Source organism: Sus scrofa, chromosome 6, assembly GCF_054392235.1.
Source record: "Sus scrofa isolate SSC_HxYL_T2T_F1_AM1 chromosome 6, Sscrofa_HxYL_maternal_Yorkshire_Landrace_v2.0, whole genome shotgun sequence".
NCBI classification, from domain to species: Eukaryota; Metazoa; Chordata; class Mammalia; order Artiodactyla; family Suidae; genus Sus; species Sus scrofa.
Window position 1 is genome coordinate 101,757,068 of NC_139388.1, and position 23,142 is coordinate 101,780,209.

A 23,142-nucleotide genomic window follows, 5' to 3' on the forward strand; every position below is an offset into this window, starting at 1 on the left:
CTGCTACTTAACATTGTCTTATATTACGATTATTTCTGACTAGCTCTCCAAGTGTCTATGACTTTTGCATTACCCTTTATCCTTAATTAATAATAGATCTTAATCGAATACTAATATACGTATTTTTTTTTTAATTTAAAATACTCTGACTTCTTGGGCGTGCGGCCAGATGGGAATCTATCGCTTAATGGGTTTAGAGTTTATTTGGAGTGCCAAACAATTTGGAAATAGAGGTGACGACTGCACATTGTGAATGTAATTAATGTCATTGAAATATACTTAAAAACGGTTCAAATGGCAATTATTACGTTACATATATTTTACCACAATAAAAAAAAAAATCAAATGGGTTTTGAAGTAGGGCATCTCCGCATATATTTCAAGTAACAGAATTTTTAGGGTGAAAAAAAGTCCTTCCCTTCCAACAGCTTGAAAACCCTTTCTCAGGGGGAGTAATGTTAAGATGCCCAGTTATCAGGCCTCCCTTCACCCTGACACAGGCATGAGCAGGAAAGAGGTGCCTGCACCGTAGTAAAGTCTGGAAAATGAGCAGAGCTGGTTCTGACCATGGAGCCCTCCTGACCACCTTCAACGGGTCACGTACTCACGATTCCAGATGCTTCCAGACCGTTAGCTCCTCACACAAAATGTAAAATTGGCTGTACTTAACTGAAAATTCCAGAACTAGACAGCCAGAAGGCTGGGGGCTGGGCAGGGGTCAGCCAGAGAGTGCCCCACGGGGAGGGGGACCCTGGTGGGGGATGAACACGTTGACAGCCTCGGAATGTCCACTTCAACAGCCCTTTTATGTTAGCGACCTTCACCTCAACACATTATGTTCAAAACCAAGTAACAGTGAAAAAAAAAGATTGTGCAGAATCCTGGGAAAGAGTGCCATGCAAATCTACATAATCTCGAGGTAGTTTAGCCTCTTCCGAGGCACCTCTGACACGCACAGAGCAGCCAGGAGAGCAAAAACACGAACCATCTACCAAAACCCACATTCACGATCCGACTGTGGGCACCCGGGTGGAATGACCCACCACCAGCTACAGGCCCTGCGGAGGAAATCAGGCGGCGACCGTCCAGTGGACCCGGAGCAGAAGACCCTCAGAATTTCCAAAAGCCTGGGAAGTAAGTGGAGGCGCCAGGAGCCCCTGGGTGAGGCGGGGCCGCAAGGGGGGCCCACAGTCCTGTGGCCTGTCAGGGCAGAACCCACTGAGCAGAAACGCTTGGCTGCCAACCCCATACACTGGACCGGAATCAGGAGAGAAGACCGGGGCAGCAGTGGAGGAGGGAGCAAGACTAAAACATCCACGAATCAGGCCAACTCTGCGAGCACTTCACAAACACAACAGGAGAGGGAGCTCTAGAGCTAGAAACGACAAAGTGTCTTGAACTTGACCCCTCCCCCGCTCGGAAAGTTCAGGAACCCAGATTCAGGTAGAAGTAACTTAAAAGGATGAAGTTTCAATCCCACACACAATTATCATAAGAAAAGAGAGAATAGGGAGCAGAATAACATCTCTCCAGACGATCAAAGGTTTGTCCACAAGGCAAGAAGTGAAGAATCCATGGAAGAACAGTGTGGAGGGTAAGGGGATCTAGGAAAGAGTCAGAAAAGAGGGTGTGGAGTTCCCTGATGGCCTAGTGGTTAAGGATCTGGTGTTGTCACTTGGGTCACTGCTGCGTTGCCGGTTCAATCCCTAGCCCAGGAACTTCTACATGCCAAAAAAAAAGGGGGGGGGAGTCAAACTTAAGGATCAAAGAACAAATAAATACAATAGATTATGTTAAGAAATGGAGGGTGAAAAGGAGGACATTTTTTAAAATAAAAAACTAGTGAAAAAGGGAGTTCCTGTCGTGGCTCAGTGGTTAACGAACCCGGCTGTGGCACAGGCTGGCAGGTACAGCTCCAATTTGACCCCTAGCTTGGGAGCTTCCATATGCTGCACCCATGTGCCTAAAAAGACAAAACAAAACAAAAAAACTAGTGAAAAAGGTGAAAAAGATTTAAGAGGCATATAGATAAGGTGAGCAGAGAAGATCCAAAAGACATGTAACAGGAGACCCAGAAGACAAAAACAAACCAACATAATTAGGAAACAAACATATGCTAAAAACCGTAATTCAAGAAGACTCTTAAAATTAAAAAAAGCTACCTATTGAAAGGGTGTGTCATGATGTACCCAGGAAAACTGGCTGGGAAGAAGCAACACTGCAATATACTCTACTGGAATTACTCTATAAAGAAGAGAATAATCCTGTGGGCATTTAGGCAAGAAATGTAAAAACTGTACACGTCAGAACTTGGGGTTATCGTTCCCTTGAGCCTTTCTAAGCAGTGGGCTGAGGGGAGCCCTCAGGGTGGTCCCTGAGCCTCCATGACCACACAGAGACCAGACCCTCAGTGTCCCAATGCATGCCCACACAGGGGACATGCATGGCTGCTCAAGAACGACACTGCTGCAAAGATCAGGTGTATTAAATCTGAAAGGTGAAGTACACATTTTCTGAACAGGCTGAGAGATCTTAGATGGGTGACAGTTTTTACTGATTACCTAGATGGTGACAAGGACAAGGACAGGGGTCAGACTGTTTGGAACTGATTTGGTTTTTCGATTTGATTTTGGAAAAATGTACTTTTTTAAAAAAAACCATGACTACAAAATAAAACCAATTTTTAAAAAATAATCCTTCTTAACTAACAATAAAGTGGGGCAAATGTGTCTAAGTGATTACCCTCAGCTGGCATGGACCCAAAGGAGCAGGACCCACTTCAGAGATCTGGTGGGATGTCTAAGACCCAACCCAAACCCTTCACCCTACATCTGCTGGTCGTCTGCTGGTAGCAGGGCTACTGTCATTATTCTGAAACTAAGTTTTTTTTTTTGTCTTTTTAGGACTGCGCCTGCAAGATACAGAAGTTCCCAGGCTAGGGGTTGAATCGGAGCTGCAGCTGCAGCCTATTCCACAGCCACAGCAACGCTGGATCTGTGCCACATCTGTGACCTACACTGCAGCTCGCAGCAATGCCAGATCCTTAACCCACTGAGCAAGGCCAGGGATCGAACCCAGGTCGTCATGGATACTAGTTGGGTTGGTAACCCACTGAGCCACAATGAGAACTCCTAGAACTGACATTATTAAGTGCCTCTCTCCTGGTGTCACTGTGCCTGGGGTTTCACGGAGGAGCAGAGAGAATGAAGCAGAGATTCTGCAGCTGTGAACCTGAATAGAGAACTTGCATGAGTCATGATGAATTTTACATTTAAAAAAACAACTTATTTCCCAGCTCTGTCCACTGAAAAGGCCCAGCAACACAGACAGACACAGGGGCCACCAGGACTCCAGGACCCAGAGAGAGGCCTTGAGAAGCCTTTTCCCCTTTTTGAACACTGGAAAGGAGTGATTTTAGGAATGACTGTTAACTTTCAGAGGAGTGTTACACTGGTGTGGTGATTACGTTTTCAAAGACTCATCTGGATGTTTTAGAGATGTACTGAAATACTGGCTAGAAAGTGATGCTATGTCTGGGGTTTGTATCAGGGCATGGTTTGGGTGGTGGGAGGTGGGTGGGAGTTTGGATGAAGCAGAATTGGTTGAGAGGTGACAACACTGGGGCTGTGTGATGGGTCCTTTTCTGTCTCCTTTGCATGTGTTTGAAGTTCTGCAAGACGGAGTGCAAAGAAAAAGCTGCTGATGAAATCCTGACCTCATCTAACTCTTTTGCGCTTTGCAGCACAGTCTTTGTTTTTGTGAGCTGAAGGCATCACCAGAAGGTGCACAGGGACAGGGAAGGAGAAGGCAAGGAAAGCACGGGGAGGGGGGCAGCGGTTGTAGCAACTGTTTCCTCCAAAAGTGCGCCCCAGTCTCAAGGATGGGCTGTGGCCGATTGATTTGCAGCCTCTTCTGCAGTAACTCCTCTCGCCTGGGCATGCGCACCAGGCCCCTCCTGACAGTTTACCCCACTGTCACCCCCTGCGCGTGTGAACACTGAGCTTCCAGGTTAGGGAACAAGTCCTGCTGGAAGGTGGCTGACTGAGTATTTGAAGCCAGGTCTGTATGACACCTAAGGACTGCACTACTGGGTAGGATGTTCCATTAGGGCCCGTAGACATCTAGTCACCTGGCAAACTGAAAACACCACACCAGACTTATAAATCAGAATCTTAAGAAATCACAAGTGATCTTTGGAACACAAGTGATTTAGAGGGAAGTTGAGGTTCTGTGTTGTGGGCAAGGGGGCATGAATGGATGGTCTGAGCAACAGGGCCTCACCAAGGTCCCTGTCCTGGGGGTGGGGTGGGGGGATGTCGGGATGCTGAGGAGCCTGAGGCCCAAGGGGGTGTGAGCCGAGCTCAGAGCCCATGTTACAGACACACAGGATGTGGAGCAGAGTTCAGTCGGTGTGTTCGACAACGGGCTCCCTCACTCCTGATTGCACAACCGGCTGGCCGTGGTCACCCTGGCAGGCGCGGCTGTAATTAACACTGATGTCTCCACAGCCAAACCAAACAGTCCCTGGGGCGGGAGGCGGGGGGCTGGGCCGGCAGCAGAGGCAGAGGCTGGTCAGGGTCCTGCCTCCCCACCTCCCGCTGGAGCTCCTGGGTGGTCCTCTTCCCCCTCTCTGGGTGCTCCTGACTCCTGGGCCTCCTTCTCCTCCCCCCCAACCCCGGTCCATCCTCCATGGGCGGTCTGCTCCCCAGACCTGCTGCTCCCCTCCCTGGGGATCTCTCACCAACCTCAGCAGATCTGACCTGGGCAGGAGGGTCCATCCCCTCCCTGGCTGAGGGCAGCTGGGAGGCATAGACACTGTCGACCCCTCCCACTGCCTCTCAGGCCAGTGAGGCACAGGGTCCACTCTGTGTGCCACACACGATTTGATCAAACAGCAGGCCCTTGTAAAGGCCACTGGTGTCCTCAACTCCCACTTCAGGAATGACAGCGACAGGGAAACCTGGGTAGGTACAACACAGCTCAAGAGCATGGCTCCCCCATGGCCATCTGCATCCTCACAGCAACTGAAGTCAACCAGCTGGTCCACATCTGGGGCCCCTAGATTGCACCTGGGTGACACCCCCAGGTGACACTGGGATGATTGATGGCTACTGGGAGGCGCTGAGGGCCAGAACCCACCTCTGATCCTGCCCTGGGCCCTGGCCTGCTCACCCAGGCCCACTGGAGATCAGGCAGCAGCTAGAGGCCGGGTTTCTTTTCACACTAAGGATGAAAGATGTATGCAAAACAGAGCGGGCCTGTTGAAGGCTCCTGGCCACATCCACAGGAACGTAAAGATGCTGCAGGCCTGACATCCAGCCCCCAGGGACACACTGCCCTGAGGAGACCGGACCCCAAGAGGAAACGCCCAGGACTGCCTCCCTGGCTGGTGACTTTCCATTTGAAACCAGTGAATGGAGCATGGCCCACCTGTCTCCCCGGAAACCTGCAGCTGCTGGCCATTGCAGAAGGCACCGCGGCCCCTCTGGCCCGTGTACAGCCGCTCCTCTGTGCAGTGGTAGATCACCCCGAACTCCAGCTGCAGACGGGCAGAAAACAGAGAACATGACATGGTGCTGGAAGCCTTGAAGCTGTAGGTGCCACCAAGGCAAGGACCATGGGATGGGGGTCAGCTTCCACGGGGAGCCCCAAACCATCATTGGATTCAAAACTAGATCCCAACCCATCCCTGGGATTCAAAACTACACCCAAACCAGCATGAGGATTCAACACTGGACCCAAATCAGCATCCAGATTAAAAACTAGACCCAAACCAGTGCTGCGATCCAAAACTAGACCCCAAAGCAGCCCTGGGATTCAAAACTAAACCGCAAACCAGCGTCAGTATTCAAAATTGGTCCAGAACATGCAAGCAAATGTTCTTCTCTTAAATGACTATATTTAAAGATACGTTTAGGAGTTCCTGTCGTGGCACAGTGGTTAATGAATCCGACTAGGAACCATGAGGTTGCGGGTTCGATCCCTGCCCTTGCTCAGTGGGTTAACGATCCGGTGTTGCCGTGAGCTATGGTGTAGGCTGCGGACGCGGCTGGGATCCCGCGTTGCTGTGGCTCTGGCGTAGGCCAGTGGCTACAGCGCCGATTCGACCCCTAGTCTGGGAACCTCCATATGCTGTGGGAGCAGCCCTAGAAAAGGCGAAAAGACAAAATAAATAAATAAATAAAGATATGTTTAAACAATAAAACTATACTGAACATTGACATCACAATCAAGCATCAGTGAATGAAAGTTTCTGAAAAAGCTTCATTCTTCAGAAAGGCCTCTTGTTTTTTCCCGGGAGGGTAAAAAAGGCTCTTATGATTCGAATCAAACCCCACAAGAAACTCTCAAAATTGCTGATATGGGAAGCATTCAGAATGCATCTTAAGAACCAAGAGCATCACGGGGTCTGGGGCAGCCCAGGAAGTACAGTGATTCGCCAGAGGGGCTGGCCCCTCACTGTGTACATGCAGACACCCCTCCCCACCTGACTGTGGCTCCAGGCTGCAGCCCCCCAACAGGAACAAGCAAAGAGGAGGTGAGCTGGGGAAACAACTCCACACACCCGGTACCCCTGCTGCCTTTCCTTCCTGACTCCCCACTATTCAGGGCACCGATGTCAGACAGCAAGCCTGGGTCGGCCAAGGGACAGAGAACAGGAGAGTCCCCCAGAGGCCAAAGGGACATCTGGGCCAGCAGGTAAAGGGTTCACAGCTGGGAGGACCCCAGTCAGACTCCCCCCCCAGAGCCCATACCTCCCAGCAGCCCAGCTGTTCCCCTTCCCACGACCCTGCCTTCAAGGGCTTCCCAAAGCCTGGTCCGTCCTAGAGCCAGGCAGCATCTGCCAGCAGGAGTTGGGGGGGGTGCCTGCTCCCCATGACCAGGGCTTCCACCATGAGGCTGTGCCACCTTGCCCATCCTTGCCCCCAAGGGCCTGTCCCAGGCCACAGCCTGGTGGTCAGGGACCCTGTCACCTGTGTGCACATCACCCCAGAGCTTATTGCTCAGTGATCACACTTAAAAGAGAAACAGTGAGGAAGTGACTCCTCAGCCAGACTTCAGCAATAAGGCCCCTGCTCATCTGCACCATAAGTTACTTTTTTCGCAGGCGGGACCCTCTCCTGCCCTGGCATGAGCTCCGGCAGAGGAGGAGGACGAGCAGCAGTGTCCAAGCAGGGCTGCATCTGCAAAGCCCGTGCCCCAGTCCTGCTCACATGTGACTGTTGTACCTACAGGGAGAGTAAGGCTCCCTAGGTGTAACCGCTGCAGCTGAGGAACAAAGCCGAGTCCACCCCACCCTCTCTGCAGGTCATCCCCACCCCTGCTCCTACAGCTCAATTCCAAGAGGCCCTGGGAACCCTGACGTGGCTGCGTTCTCACCCAGCAGCTGTGGGAAGATCAGAACTAATACAATACTGGGATCAGAGACGTCCTCCAAAAATAGGAGTTTCTTTTTTGTGACTCGATCACACGCCCCAGGGGTCAGACGGAGACTAACTGGGAACATCTGCTATAATGTTGCCTCCAGGCAGCATCACCAAATGGACGCTGTGGTGGGGGGAGGCCCAGCCTGAGCCCCAAACCCACGCACCCCAAACCGGTTTTCATCTGTTTACTTTCTCGGATTGGAAAAACACATGCTTGGATTTGCTAGTCATCCTTAAGGCCCAGGATGAGGAGAAGGAAACAGGTTGGAACCAAGACACGAGAAGAGTAAACAGCAGCCAAGCACCCCCCACCCCACCCCGCCCCCATCACCTCCCAGTACCTCCTGGTTCACAGCAAACCCGATGCTCACTGCCACGGTCGGGAATCTGCAGGGAAGACAGACGTTTGTCCTGTGAGACGCGTGGACTACGGCAAACTCCAGAGCCTCTGTGTGGCTGGAGGCTCGGGGGTCTTTCCACTTTCTGGCCGAGTTTGTGTTCTCAATAACTGCTTTGCACAGCTTCATTCAGTGCTTCCAAGACAAGCAGGCCAGGCTGACACACGACAGCTGACCTTGAGGGAAAGCAGCACTGACAGCCCTACAGACAGAACTCAACGGTGACCACGCCGGACCCGGTTGAGAGAGTTTAATCATCAGCTGTCTGATTCTCAGAGGCCGAAGGGATGGCAGAGACCACCCCGAAGGCCAGACCCACGTCTCAGGTGTCCACTCAGGGCCCAGATCCAAGACAACCACATGCCTCCTGACGTGACCCCAGGAGTCACGTGGGACTGGCCACAGTGTGGAAGGCGGGAGGTGACCTCGCACCCAAACAACCTCTCCTTTATGTGAAGATTGTCAGAGCTCAACGAGGAGGAACCAGGAAGCTCTGGTTCTAACTCAGGAAACTTGGGGCCCAGCCCCGCCCAGGCTGTGCGGGCCCGACCCCACTGCAGTCCGCAGGGGTGGCTCACGGCACACAGCGGCAGGTCCTTCCCCTCCTGCCCAGTCCCCATGCGGTGAGGCACAAGCAGGACAGGAGCTGCATCGGCCAGAGCTTCCGGATGCCCAGGAAGGCCACCACCCCCAGTGGTGTCTAGAGCCCAAGGGTCGCCCTCACAACTGTTTTCCAAATGACGCTCTCGTCCAGGTTCTCGCTCTGGCCCTGGGGTAGGGAAGCCCTGTGGTCCCACATGAACTCCTCAGGATGTCACTTCTAGTTAGAGTCAGAGTCCAGGAGTTCCCTGGTGGCTCAGCAGGTTAAGGATCTGCTGTTGTTCCTGCTGTGGCTCAGGTTCAATCCCTGGCCCGGGAACTTCTGCATGCCATGGGCATGGCCAAAAAAAAAAAAAAAAAAAAAAAAAAAGGAAAAAAAAATTAAGAGTTTAGTGGCACTTGTGTTGTCATGATATGACTCTGTTCCAGTGCCTCTAAAGAGCCACCTGTGTGGCTATGACTGCAGTCTCATATGACCCAAGTTAAGCAAAGAGTGATGATTACTGTGATATACTGAGTCTCTTTGCACACTTACTCACAAACATCCCACGTGAGGCCCTTGTGCCCGGCCACGCTCTCCCTTCTCACTGTTAGCAAGGAAACTGGTGCCCTGGGTCATCGAGGCTGGGGGCCTCCCTGTGGGTCCAGTGGTCCACGGGCCTCCCCTGTCGGATGGGGTCCTGGGATGGGCCAGGAGTTCTGGGGCTGCAGGCGTGTCCTTGTAGGGAAACCTCCTCCAAAGAAATCACTGCGCTCTCAGTGCCCTGGGTTCCGGGCCAGCAGCAAAGCTCAGACACCTGCCCTGGTGTCAGTGCTTCTGGGGCTGGGCATGTGCCGTCAATGCCCAGAGCTCACTCCTCGCCTCCAGGGCCTCTGACCTCCCAAGAACCTGCTGCTCTGGGCTGATATTTGACCAGTCAGACCAGGTGGCCTCTGGCAAGCTCCTCGCCCCCAGAGCCTCTGTCCACACCGGACTCCCATGGCTGCTGAACCAGACACCTTGAACTGTTCACTGCCCTGGCATCTCTCTAGGGGCCTCTGAAGGGTCCTTCTTTTTATTTTTATTTTTATTTTTTTGTCTCTTTGCCATTTCTTGGGCCGCTCCAGCAGCATATGGAGGTTTCCAGGCTAGGGGTCGAATCGGAGCTGTAGCTGCCAGCCTATGCCAGAGCCACAGCAATGCAGGATCCGAGCCGCATCTGTGACCTACACCACAGCTCACGGCAATGCCAGATCCTTAACCCACTGAGCAAGGCCAGGGATCAAACCCGCAACCTCATGGTTCCTAGCCGGATTCATTAACCACTGTGCCACAATGGGAACTCCTGAAGGGTCCTTCTTAATTCCATCTAACATTTACACATGGCAGATAAGTTTTTACATAAGTGGAAGTCTCTTACATGCTCCAAGTGTATCTCACAAATGGAAAGCCATATTTTATTTTTGTCTTTTTGGTCGGCACCTGTGGCACATGGAAATTCCCGGGCTATAGCTTGAATCAGAGCTGCAGATGCTGGCCTACGCCACAGCCACGGCAACGCCAAATCCTTAACCCACTGAGTGAGGCCGGGAATCAAACCAGCATCCTCATGGATACCAGTCACGTTTGCTATTGCTGAGCCGCAATGGGAACTCCGGAAAGCCTTAAAGTATCAAGACTCAGTAAACCAAGACTACACACACGCTAGAGGTTTGCTTACTTGCTCCTGCTGAAAGCAATGCCACTTCAGAAAAGACAAATCTGGGAGGCAGGATGGTTCCAGCCCTCAGCCGGGGGCTGCGCTGAGACTCACCTGTGCACGAAGTTGCAGGTGCCGTCAATGGGGTCGACGATCCACGTGGGGCTGGGGGTGAGCACACACTTAGCCCCGGCGGCCGCAGCCTCTTCTGCGATGAACCTGAAGTGGGCAGAGCTCAGCATGAGGAAATGCCAAGGACCAGAGACAAAGCGCTTCCAAGCCCAGGCTGTGGGAGGTGGCACAGACGTGGTGAGGGGATCTCGCCGGGCTTCTTCGGGTCCAACAGGGGCAGCGTCTGGGAAAGACTTGCGTTTTACTGTCTGCTAGTCGGTCACTCAGCAGGACCCGGGCGCACACAGTGACACCTCAGGGAGGAGGGCAGAGGAAATGTTCTGTTAAAGCACCAAGGATGCAGCGGGCCAGGCAGGGGTCTGAGGATGGAGGCGGGAAGGGCTGACTCTGCCTCCACTGTCCCCTGCAGAAAGCGAGCCAAGGACAAAGCCAGCAAAGGGCCTAGGAACACTGGCAGGGGCCTGCCAGGGCTCCCTTGGCAGCGCTGTGGCCGAGCAGGCTGCATCATGGGGCCCAGCGTGAAATGCCACCTACAGCTGACACCTATCTGTTGCCCGAACTGTAGGTGGTGACAAGGCCTCTGCACACATCAACAGGGCTGACATTTCTCCTTTGGAGGCCCCTCCCCTCAGGCTCCGGGAGCCTTTCTCGGGAGAGAACAAACCCCACCTAATGCCCCCAGAAATGTGCCCAACACGGGCTCCTGACTATCCCCGGGGATCAGGTCCACCTGCTAAGGCCTGACCACAATGCACCTTTACCAAGAAAGAAAAACGAGCGAAAACTGAGACACACTCCGTGTCCTGCTGGCATCTCGCACATCCATCCTGGGCACCGGGAGCTTTGAGCCCAGAGAGGTCGGCGCTGGGCAGGCCGACTGGAACCATATTCCAGGGAGCCGTGGGCCCCGAAACTTGGCATCAGTGATCCCACAGGTAGACGGACATCACTGCGTCCAGCACAACGGCCACCAGGCCCACGTGGCTGCTGAAATGTAAATAATGTACATTACATAGATTTTTTTTGGTGTCTTTTTGTCATTTTAGGGCCGTACCCACGGCATATGGAGGTTCCCAGGCTAGGGGTTGAATCGGAGCTACAGCTGCCGACCTACACCACAGCCACAGCAGTGCAGGATCCGAGCTGCATCTGCGACCTACACCACAGCTCACGGCAATGCCGGATCCTTAACGCACTGAGTGAGGCCAGGGATCAAACCCGCTACCTCGTGGTTCCTAGTTGGATTTGTTTCCGCTGCGCCACAACGGGAACTCCATTACACAGAATTTAAAGTCAGAGTCAACGCCTTACTCTCACTAGTCGCACGGGTCAGCGGCTGTCGAGTTGGATGTGCAGACACATCTGTCTGTAGGAAGCTCTCTGGGTCCATGTGTCCCAGTCCTAACACTGTGCAGTCAGTGGGTGCCTTGAGTTCTGGTGTCACTTTAAGTGACACAGTGCTGTCACAGTTGCCATCACTGGGCTGGTCCCCCTCAACTCTGGACATTACTTCCATCCCCCAGATGATGAAATACTCTATGGGGACAGAGTCATGCAGACAGAGCCAAATCATCTGAAGCACGCTGTGCATGTGATGAGTCCACCTGCCACCGCTGTCCTTGGAGAAACCCACCTGTGAGCAGGCAAAGCACTGCTGGGGCAGGGGGAGGTGCCTGGGAAATCCAGCTGAGCAGAGACCCTGGGAGGCTCAACCAGCCCTAGAGGCTTACATCCCAGAGGGGGGCCAGCTCCTGCCTGGACTACCTCCCCTCCCCTCCCCTCCAGAAGGAATCTGGAGCATTTAGGTCATGTGACCCAGGCTGGGTGTGTGGGGGTGTGTGTGTGGTGGTCTAGACAAACAAGGTCATGGTCAGAGAAGGCTAGAGGGCGGGGTGAGGCCAGGCAAGATGATCACTGACCCCTGACCACAGCAGAAATGAGGGAGCAACTTGCGCACGGCATTAGCTCCGTGGGTTTTCTGGGCCAAAGAGGGAAGGAATGAACTCTGACTTCAGGGCCTTCTGTAGCGACATGATCTTCCTCCCCTGCAGCGGCTTGTGATTCCGTTCTTAAAGAAAGGGGACCACGCCCGAAAAACACACAGATGAGGGCCAAGTGCCCAGGCTTAAGTTGGGCACAAGGTCCAGGAAGCAGTGAGGAGGCGTCACTAAGGCTGAGGATGGAAACGACTCACAGCAAAGATGATCCCGGGAAGCTGGGGAAGGTTGCCGTTTCAAACCTGATTTTAAGCAGGAACAGGTGCCTGGTGGGGTCAGAGGCAAACTGCTGAAATCCCAGGAGGAGGAGGTGTTAGAGCACAGCCTGAGGCCGGTAGGGCTCTTAAGGCTCCCAGGGCCGTGAGGTCTGTTACTCCATCAGCAAATATGTGGGCTCCGCCTCCAGGCACCCCAAGCAGCCCCCATGATGCTTCTGCTGCACCACTTTGGCCCGTGGGGCGTTTCTGGTGGGAATCGCTCAAGGCAGCATTGGAGGCCTGGCCTTTCTGGGCGCTAACTGTTCAGGCGGAGGGCTCCTCTCCTCCTGTGCCCCCTGCCCAGGCAGAGGGAGCACCGCCGGTCACCTCCCTGCTTGCCTCACGCCCATGGGTGGCACCTGGCCCAGGACCTCCAACGTGTCCACTCTTTGGAGGCACCAAGAATACCACCCAGGTCTGTGGGGAGGGATGTGGCGCGTTTATTCCCTGGAACCTGACTTTTCCATGTGGGAAGGTAATTCCTGAGGAACGGGGTGGGGGCAGAGGGTGGGGGAAACGGACTGTGACAGATGGAGTGTGAGTAACAGACACCTCAACAAGGCCCCTGGGTCGTCCCCACAGAGCCGGCAATGTAAACAGACACAGCACACGTGACTCAGGTTGGGGCCATTTCCGAGGCTTATCTCCCGTACAGAGGGAAATGGTAGCGGGGTGCGGCTCAGGTCAGAACAACAGTCGGCTTCGTTACTTTCTCCTGAGTCGTAACAACCCCTGTGCTTCTGATGGCCAGGGGCACGCAGCCTTTCCTTCTGGCCAGTCTGTTTACTCTGCGACAAGGTCAGGGTCACCTTCAGTCCCCTAGGGAGCAGCTAATGGTCTTCAGCCTCACCTGCTCAGCCTTCAGCCCGGCCCTGCTGCCTGAGGGCACGCTCCCAGTGCAAAGCACAGCGGGGAAACGACAGAAGGGGGCATCCAGCCAGTGGTGGCAGGGACAGCTTTTTTCTGTGTCTGCGTGCCCCACAAGGCACAGGGGCTGTCAGACCAGGGGATAGGCCATGGCTCCCCAGGGGCCCAGACTGGGCAGAGGCGCCCAGAGCACTCAGAGCCCAGGCTGCCGTCCACCCACTTTGGTCATACTGGCTTGTGGCCTGCAGTTTGGGGACCACCAACTCCTGGGGGAGCAGCAGCTGATCTCCCAGGGTTTTGTCATGTGGGCTGGCAGGGGCCTTTGGCTGTCAGGGGGTCTGCTGCCCTGGGTGGATGGTCTTCTGAAGGGGCTTTGGAGCAAGAGATCCCCCGGTGATGCAGTGACTTTGATCCCAACACACAGCAACAAGTGTTTGAATTCACACTGTATGAATGGACCCCAGGCCCCTACTGACAGAAGAGTGGGTCCAAACCACCGGCAACTGGCCAGCGCCAGGAGCCCTGGTAATGTCACCCTCAGAGTCCTGCCTTTTCCTGGACACCAGGCCCCCACTGCTGTCAGAGCGGCCTGGATGACAAGGGACAGAAAGAGCTCGTGAGCCAGAATCAGCGGCAGTTCCTAAGCCAGCACCCTCCAGGGAATAAAATCCTGGAATAAGTGGGGCCAGAGGCACAGGACCCCCCACCCGGTCCAAACTCCAGGTACAATTTACAGTCCTCCAAGTCTGCAGCGTTTACTACTGAGACCTTCACGGCCCAGTCTGCGCTGTTCAAGGGTCAACTGCAATTCCTTGCACGCTGCCATTTAATTTAGTTAGAAGTTAGGAAACATAAACATTGCAGAGCTTGTACCTATTATAACAGGTGTCAGAGTCCTGACTTTACACCAAACAGCTACCAACACACATGCACACGCACACATACGTGCGCACACACATACACACGTGCACAAGTATAGGATATATGCAAACATACACACACACACCCACACCCTCGGGGAGGGCCCTCAGACAGGGGATGAGAAGGAAGCAGCAGTGCGAAGGTGAGTGTGGACCTGTCCTCCCCTGCCTTGGTCACTCCCAGGGCAGCTGAGGAGGGAGATGCATCACTGTCCAGACAGATGTGGGGTCTGAATGACACGTCGCCTACACCTGGGAATCTGATGGCTGGACTCTAGTGTGAGCAGGTGCCTAAAGGAAGGAGACCCTGAGCAACCCCCGAACCCCTGGACTAGGCTCACAGTGCTGGGCAAATGCTGGCTCTTGCCCAAAGGTCAGGGACTTCTCTCTGGAGGTCAGCTGGCCTGGGCGCGAGGGCAGCAGGAGGGGCAGACGGCCCTTGGGGGAGGGCAACACATGGGGACAGGTCCCAGGAAAGTCTGCTCAGGGACCAGGGGTCGTCCTCAGAGGGGCAACGTGCAGGGACCCGAGATCCACCGGTGACATGGCAGCGCAGGGCCAGGTGCACCCACCTGTGCGAGGGGAAGCGCTCCTGCAGCTCGGACAGGATCAAGGCCTCCACTGCCTGGTCCGTTTCTGTCACCAGGTCCACGGCTGACGTTTTTGTTGACACACGTTTTTCCTCAGAAAGGGCTTTTCTGATGATCTGTAATGAAAGTCAGGAGAGGGGTGACTCCGACCTCCACCCCCCCACCCGTGCTGGGGACACTGCAGCCCCTCCTCCACTGCCATGGCCAGACAGACAACAGACAGGGGCTTGGCTTTCAGGGGGCCACCAGGGCCGCTTCTCTCCTCCCAAGGAAGTGGACTCACCCCTGCCAGCCACTGTCCCACCCATGGACCAGCCATTCTTTGGAGGAAAAACGTGGTTCTAGGACCCAAAGTGACAGCCAACATGCCCCTGCGCCCGAGCTTGAACTTGGGAGATTTCAGCATAAGACGCACACTCGCTCCTGCATGCTGCCCCTCACACCGATGTGCTCCTGGGTCAGGATCCCAGACTTCCCGTCTGAAACCCAGGAACCCAGACAGGACGGCCGGGTCAGACCAAGGGGGCCCAGTGGCCTCAGGGCCGTGGGCTGGAATCACAGGAACTGCCAGTGAGTCCATCTCAACCCACGACAGAGGCCCGAGCTCCCAGGAGGTTCCAGGACCCTAGGCAAGCAGAAGGCCATCAGCAACAGGAGACAGCCCCACTCCTGCTCCTGTCACCTCTGCCCGGCTCACAGCTCCATCTCCTGACTTCTGACCTCTTCCGGAGCCAGCTGCACCCAGAACCTGCACCTCCTCCAAGGCCCCCACTGCCAGCTGACGTCCTTCCCTGTGACAATGACTCAGCCTTAGATGCGTGTTCCCCACTGGGTACCAAGGCGCTGAAGAGGAGAAAGTCAGGAAGATGCCTCCCCAGGTCTGCAGGCGGGGCTCACATGGAAAGTCACGGAGGATGGTCCTGCTCAGATTTGGGTGCTGGCCCTCAGCTGCCTGCCTGGGGCCTTCTTGTCCCTTTTAACTGCAATGTCCTGCCCCTTGGTGGGTGTGTATATGTTGGGTATATACGGTGAGTGTGTATATGGTGTGTGTGGTGGGTGTGTATATGATGGGTGTGTATATGGTATGTATGGTGGGTGTGTAATGGTGTATATGATGGGTATGTATATGGTGTGTATGTATATGATGGGTATATATGGTGTGTATATGGTGTGTGTGGTGGGTGTGTATATGATGGGTGTGTATGGTGGGTGTGTACATGGGGTGTGTGCACACAATTGGGGAGAAGGAGAGAGAGAGGCACCCTACCCTAGCATGTGCCACCAGAGCCCCTGGAACATCCCGGTCATGTGTCCTAGGGTCTTGCTGATGAGAGACTGGGGAGGAAAGGGTGGGGGTTTGGGGATCTGACCAGCCCTGTGGCAACCCTGGGCAGGTCTGAAACACGGGGCAAGGAAGAGTCCTCTGGAGGCAGATGGCCTGACTCTCTGGGGTCTCATTTCACGTCCGCCCTCCTCACAGAGTGAGCATGTACATGGTTCACAGCCATGGGTCCCACTTTCCCCCCATGCGTCTCTGCAGAGGCCAGACTTAAGACTTCAGAACAGGCCCCAGCTCCTACCACATTTGTGCTTAGAACCACTAATGCTGCCTGGCTCTTAGGGCAAAGCCACAATCTCACTCAGCTACCAACATCACCCATGCGCCACTGGGGCCCGCTCTCTGCCCCCACCCTCTATGTTTTGGCCCTTCTGTCTAGAACTTCTGAGCATGGGAAACCACCAGTGCATTGCCTTGCCGAGGCCTCTGCCCAAAGCCTGTGCCACAGGTAGGCAGGGCTGGCTCTTGGTTCTTGGCCACTCGCCTGGCATCGAGGGTCATGCTTGGCACAGAACAGGGGCACAGAACCCTTTGGATCACAAATAAATTACACTTCAGATGGCTTGTGCAGATTCAGCACCATTGCTTCCAATTGGACCACAAGCGCTTGGGGAAGATGGCCACCTTGGTGTGTCTTGTTTCGCTGTGCCCTTCAGTTACCCTGATAAAATGGTCCGATGCCTTGAAGCCTGCCAACCTCCAGCATCCACCCCGTGTAGCCTCCTACGGTGGCCTGCACAGCCCACACATCCATTCCCCATACATCAGGCAGAAGAGCCGGCTAAGCTTGACCTTGGCCCTGGCTCTCCCAGCACAAAGCACCTAATGGCTCCTAGTCACCCCGAGGATGAAGTCACACCCCAATGGTGGCTCACAGCAGCCTCTGAGGTTGGCCTGGAGCAGACACAACCTGTCTACTCCAGGCCTTCCTTCTAGGAACAGAGACCAGGGTTGGCAAAGTACAGTGCCACCTGGCAGCCCACACTCTGCCTCCTGTGAAGGCATCTGGAGCCTGGGGACCAAGGTCAGCCCAGGAGGATGTGAGGGGATGTGACTCACGTGCATGTGAGTCTGGCCCCAAGGAGCCACTGTCCACACTGCACTTCCTCTTGCCCTCTCTATTCTGCCACCTGCTGTGACGTGGGTGTGGTGGTGGGAGGTCAGCTTTGGTCACCTGGGAAGAGAGCGCTGGGTCAGAGCAATAAGCAGGAAGGAACCTGGGCCCCTGGGCCCACCAGAGTCTAAGTAGACTTGGGTGGGAACAAGGGACCGTCCTGCCTCTGTCCCCATCTCTGAAGGAGCCAGGCCATCTGCCCAACTCTGTGTCCATGCCCCCTGTACCACCTTCCCACCGGCCACCTGAGCTCTCCTCCTTTGTGACTCAGATGCCATCTCCCCACAGAGAGGGGTGCTCACCTCTAAGTGTGCTCCTGGTGGCCGGACAGGACCCTGTCAGCCTTGTCTCTGAACTGCCCCCGCAGGCGGGTCCTACAGCCCAAACAGGGCCTAGCACACGCCTGCTGGACGCAGTCCCTGGACCGCATGGAGCGCACAGTGATGATGCCGGGAAGATGCCAGGAAGATGAGGCCTCAAGGAGCCTCTGCACACTTGGTCCTCCAGACCCAAACAGAACCAGCATGGTGAGCAACGGCAGTGGGGGGTGGGGGTGTTTCTGATGTCACCTGAGTTCCTTTCCAGGGAAGCCAGGGCCCAGCCAGGAGTCATACAAAGGAGGGAGATTATGGATCCAGGAGGACGATGCTACAGCGTGACTCCGAGGTATCTCTGTATTGATTTGATTCCTGTTTATTACTGCAGCGCTATGATTGTTTCCTGTGGGCCTGTGACCTTCAGCGTAGGGTGGGCCGCCCATGGATCTGTTGTGACCATCTTCTTCACCTGCTGCTCCTCCTTTGGGCCCTGGATGCCTGGGAGGGAACTGCAGGTCACCCCCACGTCCTCCCTCTCATCCACTTACATGTAGATCCCATTTCTGAATTACTGACCCAAAGGACACTGCCCTTCTAATGAGCCAGCTGTCACTGCCCCAGACATACTTCTGACCCCCTCCTCTGACAGTCGGTCCACCCAAGAGGTCCAAGGCCTTGCAAAATTTAATGACTTACCACAAAACTCCCAAACCTACCACACATATAATGTGCAAATCTCCATAGTAGGTTAAGGAAAGTTTAATTCAGAGTTCCCTGGGGAGTTCCCTTCACGGCTCAGCAGTTAACGAAAACGACTAGAATCCACGAGGATGCGGGTTTGATCCCTGGTCTTGCTCAGTGGGTTAAGGATCTGGCGTTGCTGTAAGCTGTGGTGTAGGTCGCAGACCCAGCTTGGATACTGCATTGCTGTGGCTGTGACGTAGGCCGGCAGCTGTAGCTCCAATTCAGTCCCTAGCCTGGGAACTACCATATGCCCCGGGTGCAGCCCTAAAAAGCAAAAAAAAAAAAAAAAGAAAAAAGAAAGAAAGAAAGAAACAGAGTCCCCTGGTGGCCCAGCGGTTAAGGATTCGGCATTGTCACAGCATAAGCTTGGGTCACTGCGGAGGCATGGGTTCCATCCCTTGCCTGGGAACTTCCATGTGTTGTGGACATGGCCAAAAACCAAATTTAATTCAGACATTTTCCTACACTGAACGGAAAGGTGGGGAGTGTCTTGTTTTAAGATAAATCAGGATAAATCAGGACTTCCTGATGTGACTCAGAGGAAATGAATTTCACTAGTATCCATGAGGACTCAGGTTCGATCCCTGGCCTCACTCAGTGGGTTAAGGATTGGGCATTGCCATGAGCTATGGTGTAGTTCGCAGATGCAGCTCAGATACTGCATTGCTGTAGCTGTGGTGTATACCGGCAGCTGTAGCTCTAATTTGACCCCTAGCCTGGGAACATCCGTATGCCTTGGGTACGGCCCTAAAAAGACAAAAAGAAGAAATTTAAAAAATAAAATAAAATAAATCAGTATTAGGCTGAATCAGCCCAGGCTTTTAGCTACAGTTTCATCCTTAGGAGGATGGCCCAAGGGATTCCAGGTGAGTTACCTGCTAAAACCCTGTACCACATCTATTTCTCTTAGTCTTAGGTATTTTAAACCTTCTCATTCTGCCAGCAGTAAGTTAGTGCATGCTGTTTTTTAATTACTGTTTTTCAGCTACTCACTAACTAATGCACTCCACAAACCTCCTGACCTGAGTTTCTCCCTCCAAATAACATTCTGTTAATGTTTAATATATAAAATATGGGCCCTCCATTACTGAAGCCTGAATTCCAAACCTCACAGCTCCAGCATCCAAGGTATCACTCAGAACACGTCAAATGACATTTTCTCGTCTGTGCACCACCTTGGTTCCAGTAACTGCCCCCAAGTGGGCCACACGATTATCACCCATTCCTACTGAGCAAGCTAAAGAATAGCCCACCAAGAACTCTGCACAAGAGGCCACACCTTTCCTCTGTCAGGTGTGGGGCTGAACGGTACTGCTGCATTGCGGGTTCCAGGCTTCTGAGTGTGATGTGATGGTTACTCTTAGTGTCAACCTGACTGGGCCACAGGGCACCCAAATACTACATCAAATGTTATTCTGGGTGTTTCTACAAGGGTGTTTTGGATGAGATGCACCAACCAAAAAGCAGATTGCCCTTTGGAATGTGGGTGGGCCTCGTCCAATCAGTTGAAGGAAATAGAAGGAAACACAAACCCTTCTCTGCATGAGAGAGCTCTCCACAGACTGCTCCTGGACCCGCAGCCCACATGTGCCAACAGGGCTTTTGCTGCACCTGCCAGCTATTGTGTCACGAATTCTATCTTGGCTGAGGCTTTAAACGTTGGTGAAAGTGTTACAACCGTCAACAGGGGAGACCCTCCTCTTGTGAAGGCTTGGGATGCCGGCAGGGGGAGGGGGAGGGGGAGGTGTGGCTGGGACTGAGAGCAGAAATGGGAGAGCACTACCTGCCCCTCCTTCTGCAGGCAGGATAGCAGGGGGGCTTCTCTGAAGCAAGGCCTCCACCCCTGCCAGGTGGGGATCTCCCAGAGGAGCCGCCTAAGGAGAGTGGGATGCACTAGCCCACTCTCTCCCTGTCCCAGGACCAGCCTTAGATACCAGCCCAGGCAATGGCTCCAGACTGCGGGCTCCACCCGGCCTCCCCTGTGAACTCTCCATCCAAACACTTCTACTCAGAGACAACCCCCCCCTGCCACTGCCCCCTGACAATTCAAGCTCAGCAGCTCACAGGTCTGACCTCTACCTCCACACTGGCTCCCCCTTAGTTTCGGCAAATCCACTGGACCAGTTTTTCGGGCCCAAACCTTGCCGGCACCCAGCTCCTCTCAGCCCAGCCTCCAATCCACCTGCACAAAGCATCTGCATCACCACCTGGTTCCCTACGTCTGGTCAGATCCACCATTGTTCTTCACTGGCACGATTTTAATAGCTTCCATCAGAGACGGGTTCCGGGCCCCCATCCCGTGGCACTGCAGGGCTCCCCTGGCCTCCCCGTCACCCCGGAGGGCTCCACACAGGACTCTGCCCCCACCTCAGGCGCACTCACAGGAAAATCCTTTCCAGAGTTACTCAAATATTTGTGGACTGAATGAACACATTTCTAAGCAGCTTCAGCACCACCGTTTAGGATCTCCAGGAGGCCAATAAACACATAAAAAGACACCCGAGTTTATTAGTCAGAAGGGACATGCAAATTAAAACCACTCTAAAATACTACCTCAAACCCATCAGAAGGGCTAAAATCAAAAGACAGACAATACCAAGTGTTGTCCAAGAGGCCCGGCTAAGGAGGCCTATCTGCTGTGGGAGGAGTGTGGATGGGCAGGGCCGCCTTGGAAAAGCACCTGGCAGAATTTCACACCCCATGACACAGCGATTTCCCTCCTGTTGTGACTCTATCCCCAGCAGAAATGCATGAGTACATAACCAAAAGACACATGCAAGAGTGATGTATGAGCAATATTATTCATAATAACTCCACACTGGACGTGGTCCAAAGTTTCCTCAAGAGTGCAATGAATAAGTTGCCATATTTCAAGTAACAAAATACTTCCCAGCAGTGCTTCTCCAAGTCCTATCCCCACATGCGCGTCAGCTGGGGACATGGGAGAAGGGCTCATTTGCGGCCCTTGCAGAACTAGCATGTAGGAACCCTGGTGTGGACTCAGCCTCTGGTGCTTCTGCTACAGGAGACAGGGTGAGAACACGTCTCCCCAGCAGTGGGCCCCAGAGTGTCCACACGGGAGGGATCATCAGTTCTGTTGGGAAGTCGGGAGGTGGCTGTTGGGAGGGATGCAGAAAACTGAGCAAAGAGAAAAACTTTTCTTTTTTATTTTAATTTAAGGGAAACACAAGTTCTATAAGAAAAAACAGCCACACTACCCAGCTTGACAGTGTGGCCACAGAACCTGGGTGTGGCTACCAATGGAGCCAACGGGTAACACAGCCACATGGCATAACTGTCTAGCTTGGAGGATGGAAGAAAGAGCTATTGTTGGAATTCCCATTGCAGCAGAGCAGAAACAAACCTGACTAGCATTGGAGTTCCCGTCATGGCACAGCAGAAACAAATCTGACTAGGAACCACAAGGTTGCGAGTTCGATCCCTGGCCTTGCTCAGCAGGTCAAGGATGCGGTGCTGCTGTGAGCTGTGGTGTAGGTCACAGACTCGGCTCAGACCCTGCGTGGCTGTGACTGTGGTATAGGCCGGCAGCTGTAGCTCTGTTTGGACCCCTAGCCTAGGAACCTACATATGCTGCGGGTGTGGCCCTAAAAAGCCAAAAAAAAAAAAAAAACCCCACAAAAAAGCAAAACACCTGACTAGCATCCATGAGGACCCGGGTTCAATCTCTGGCCTCATTCAGTGGGTCAAGGATCCGATGTTGCTTTGAGCTGTGGCATAGGGAGACATGGCTCAGATCTGGTGTTGCTGTGGCTGTGGTGTAAGCCGGCATCTGCAGCTCCAATTTGACCCCTAGCCTGAGAACTTCCATACGCTGCAGGTGAGGCTCTAAAAAGCAAAAAAAAAAAAAAAAAAAAAGACCTATTATTTAGAAAATGGGTGTAATGATCAGAAAACTGGGAACAATAAACTCTGGGGGAAACGAAGGGGATGACACAGGACAGGGCACTGCTGCTTTCACGACAGTGCCTTCGGTGGTATCTCACTTACTCAGTTTCCTGTGTGAGCAACTGATAAAAAATAAAATCACAAATCAAAACAGTAGCTGCTGGCAATGCACGCCAGATGAGTGGGGACAGTGGGTTGGAGCCCCCGCCTCCCCCCAACCCCCCGGGCAACCCCCAGTGCATCGCCTTTACAGCACACCAGAAAATTCTTCCCCACCTTACAAGTAATATACAGAACAAAACCGACAAGATTCTAAAATCGATGGTGATCTGAAAAATTTACATGATCCTATCAACAACAAGTTTGAAAGCCTAAACTTTTTAAAGCTATCAGTAATTAATTTCAATTAGCCATGCTACAGGAAAGCCTGAATTTATCTTTCTAGTCTCTCTGTAGAAAGTATGACAAAATCATTATCATTCAAAGATGCAAAGGCTATGAAGACAAAAAATGTGGAAAAAGTATTACAGAAGATTGAGAAGCAGTTAAAAATTATTTTTATGTGTTTTTTTATAGTTGTTGGCATCTTAAAATGTATACTGTTGTGATCTTTCTTATCCTGAATAAACCATTTTTACCTCTAATTTTGAATTTGTAATTTTGTATTTTTTTCTTAAAAAGGGCCCCTAAATTGTCTAAACTTCAGGCTCAACAAGGCCTGGATCATACGCAGGGCAACTTAAACAGCATAATTTGCTAAGATAGTTTGTTCACCCATCACATAAAGATGATAAATACCCATTTTGATGAATATTGCTCTTTGTATTTGTGGTGGTGATGGGGTGGGGCTGGCTC

The 23,142-nt window shown here is 53.2% G+C and overlaps 1 protein-coding gene across 14 annotated transcripts in view; it reads right to left on the reverse strand.

Moving 5' to 3' along the window:
• The window catches only part of IMPA2 (inositol monophosphatase 2), a 49,875-nt gene that overhangs the window by 24,438 nt on the left and 2,295 nt on the right, over positions 1 to 23,142 (reverse strand). For 7 of the 14 annotated variants that reach the window (XR_014807562.1, XR_014807561.1, XR_014807560.1 and 4 more), the window contains exons 2-5: positions 14,850 to 14,983; positions 10,219 to 10,323; positions 7,769 to 7,814; positions 5,431 to 5,539 (exon numbers count right to left, since the gene is read on the reverse strand). Coding sequence is in view for 8 of the 14 variants with exons in the window: in XM_084964126.1 (XP_084820252.1) it covers positions 5,431 to 5,539; positions 7,769 to 7,814; positions 10,219 to 10,323; positions 14,850 to 14,983 (394 nt within the window). In the remaining 6 variants the exon portion in view is untranslated. Of the gene's footprint in view, positions 1 to 254; positions 3,052 to 3,074; positions 5,540 to 6,019; positions 6,715 to 6,771; positions 7,815 to 10,218; positions 10,324 to 14,849; positions 14,984 to 23,142 lie in introns of those variants that run through there. The other 7 variants (XR_014807564.1, XM_084964128.1, XM_084964133.1 and 4 more) reach the window with 3 other exon arrangements.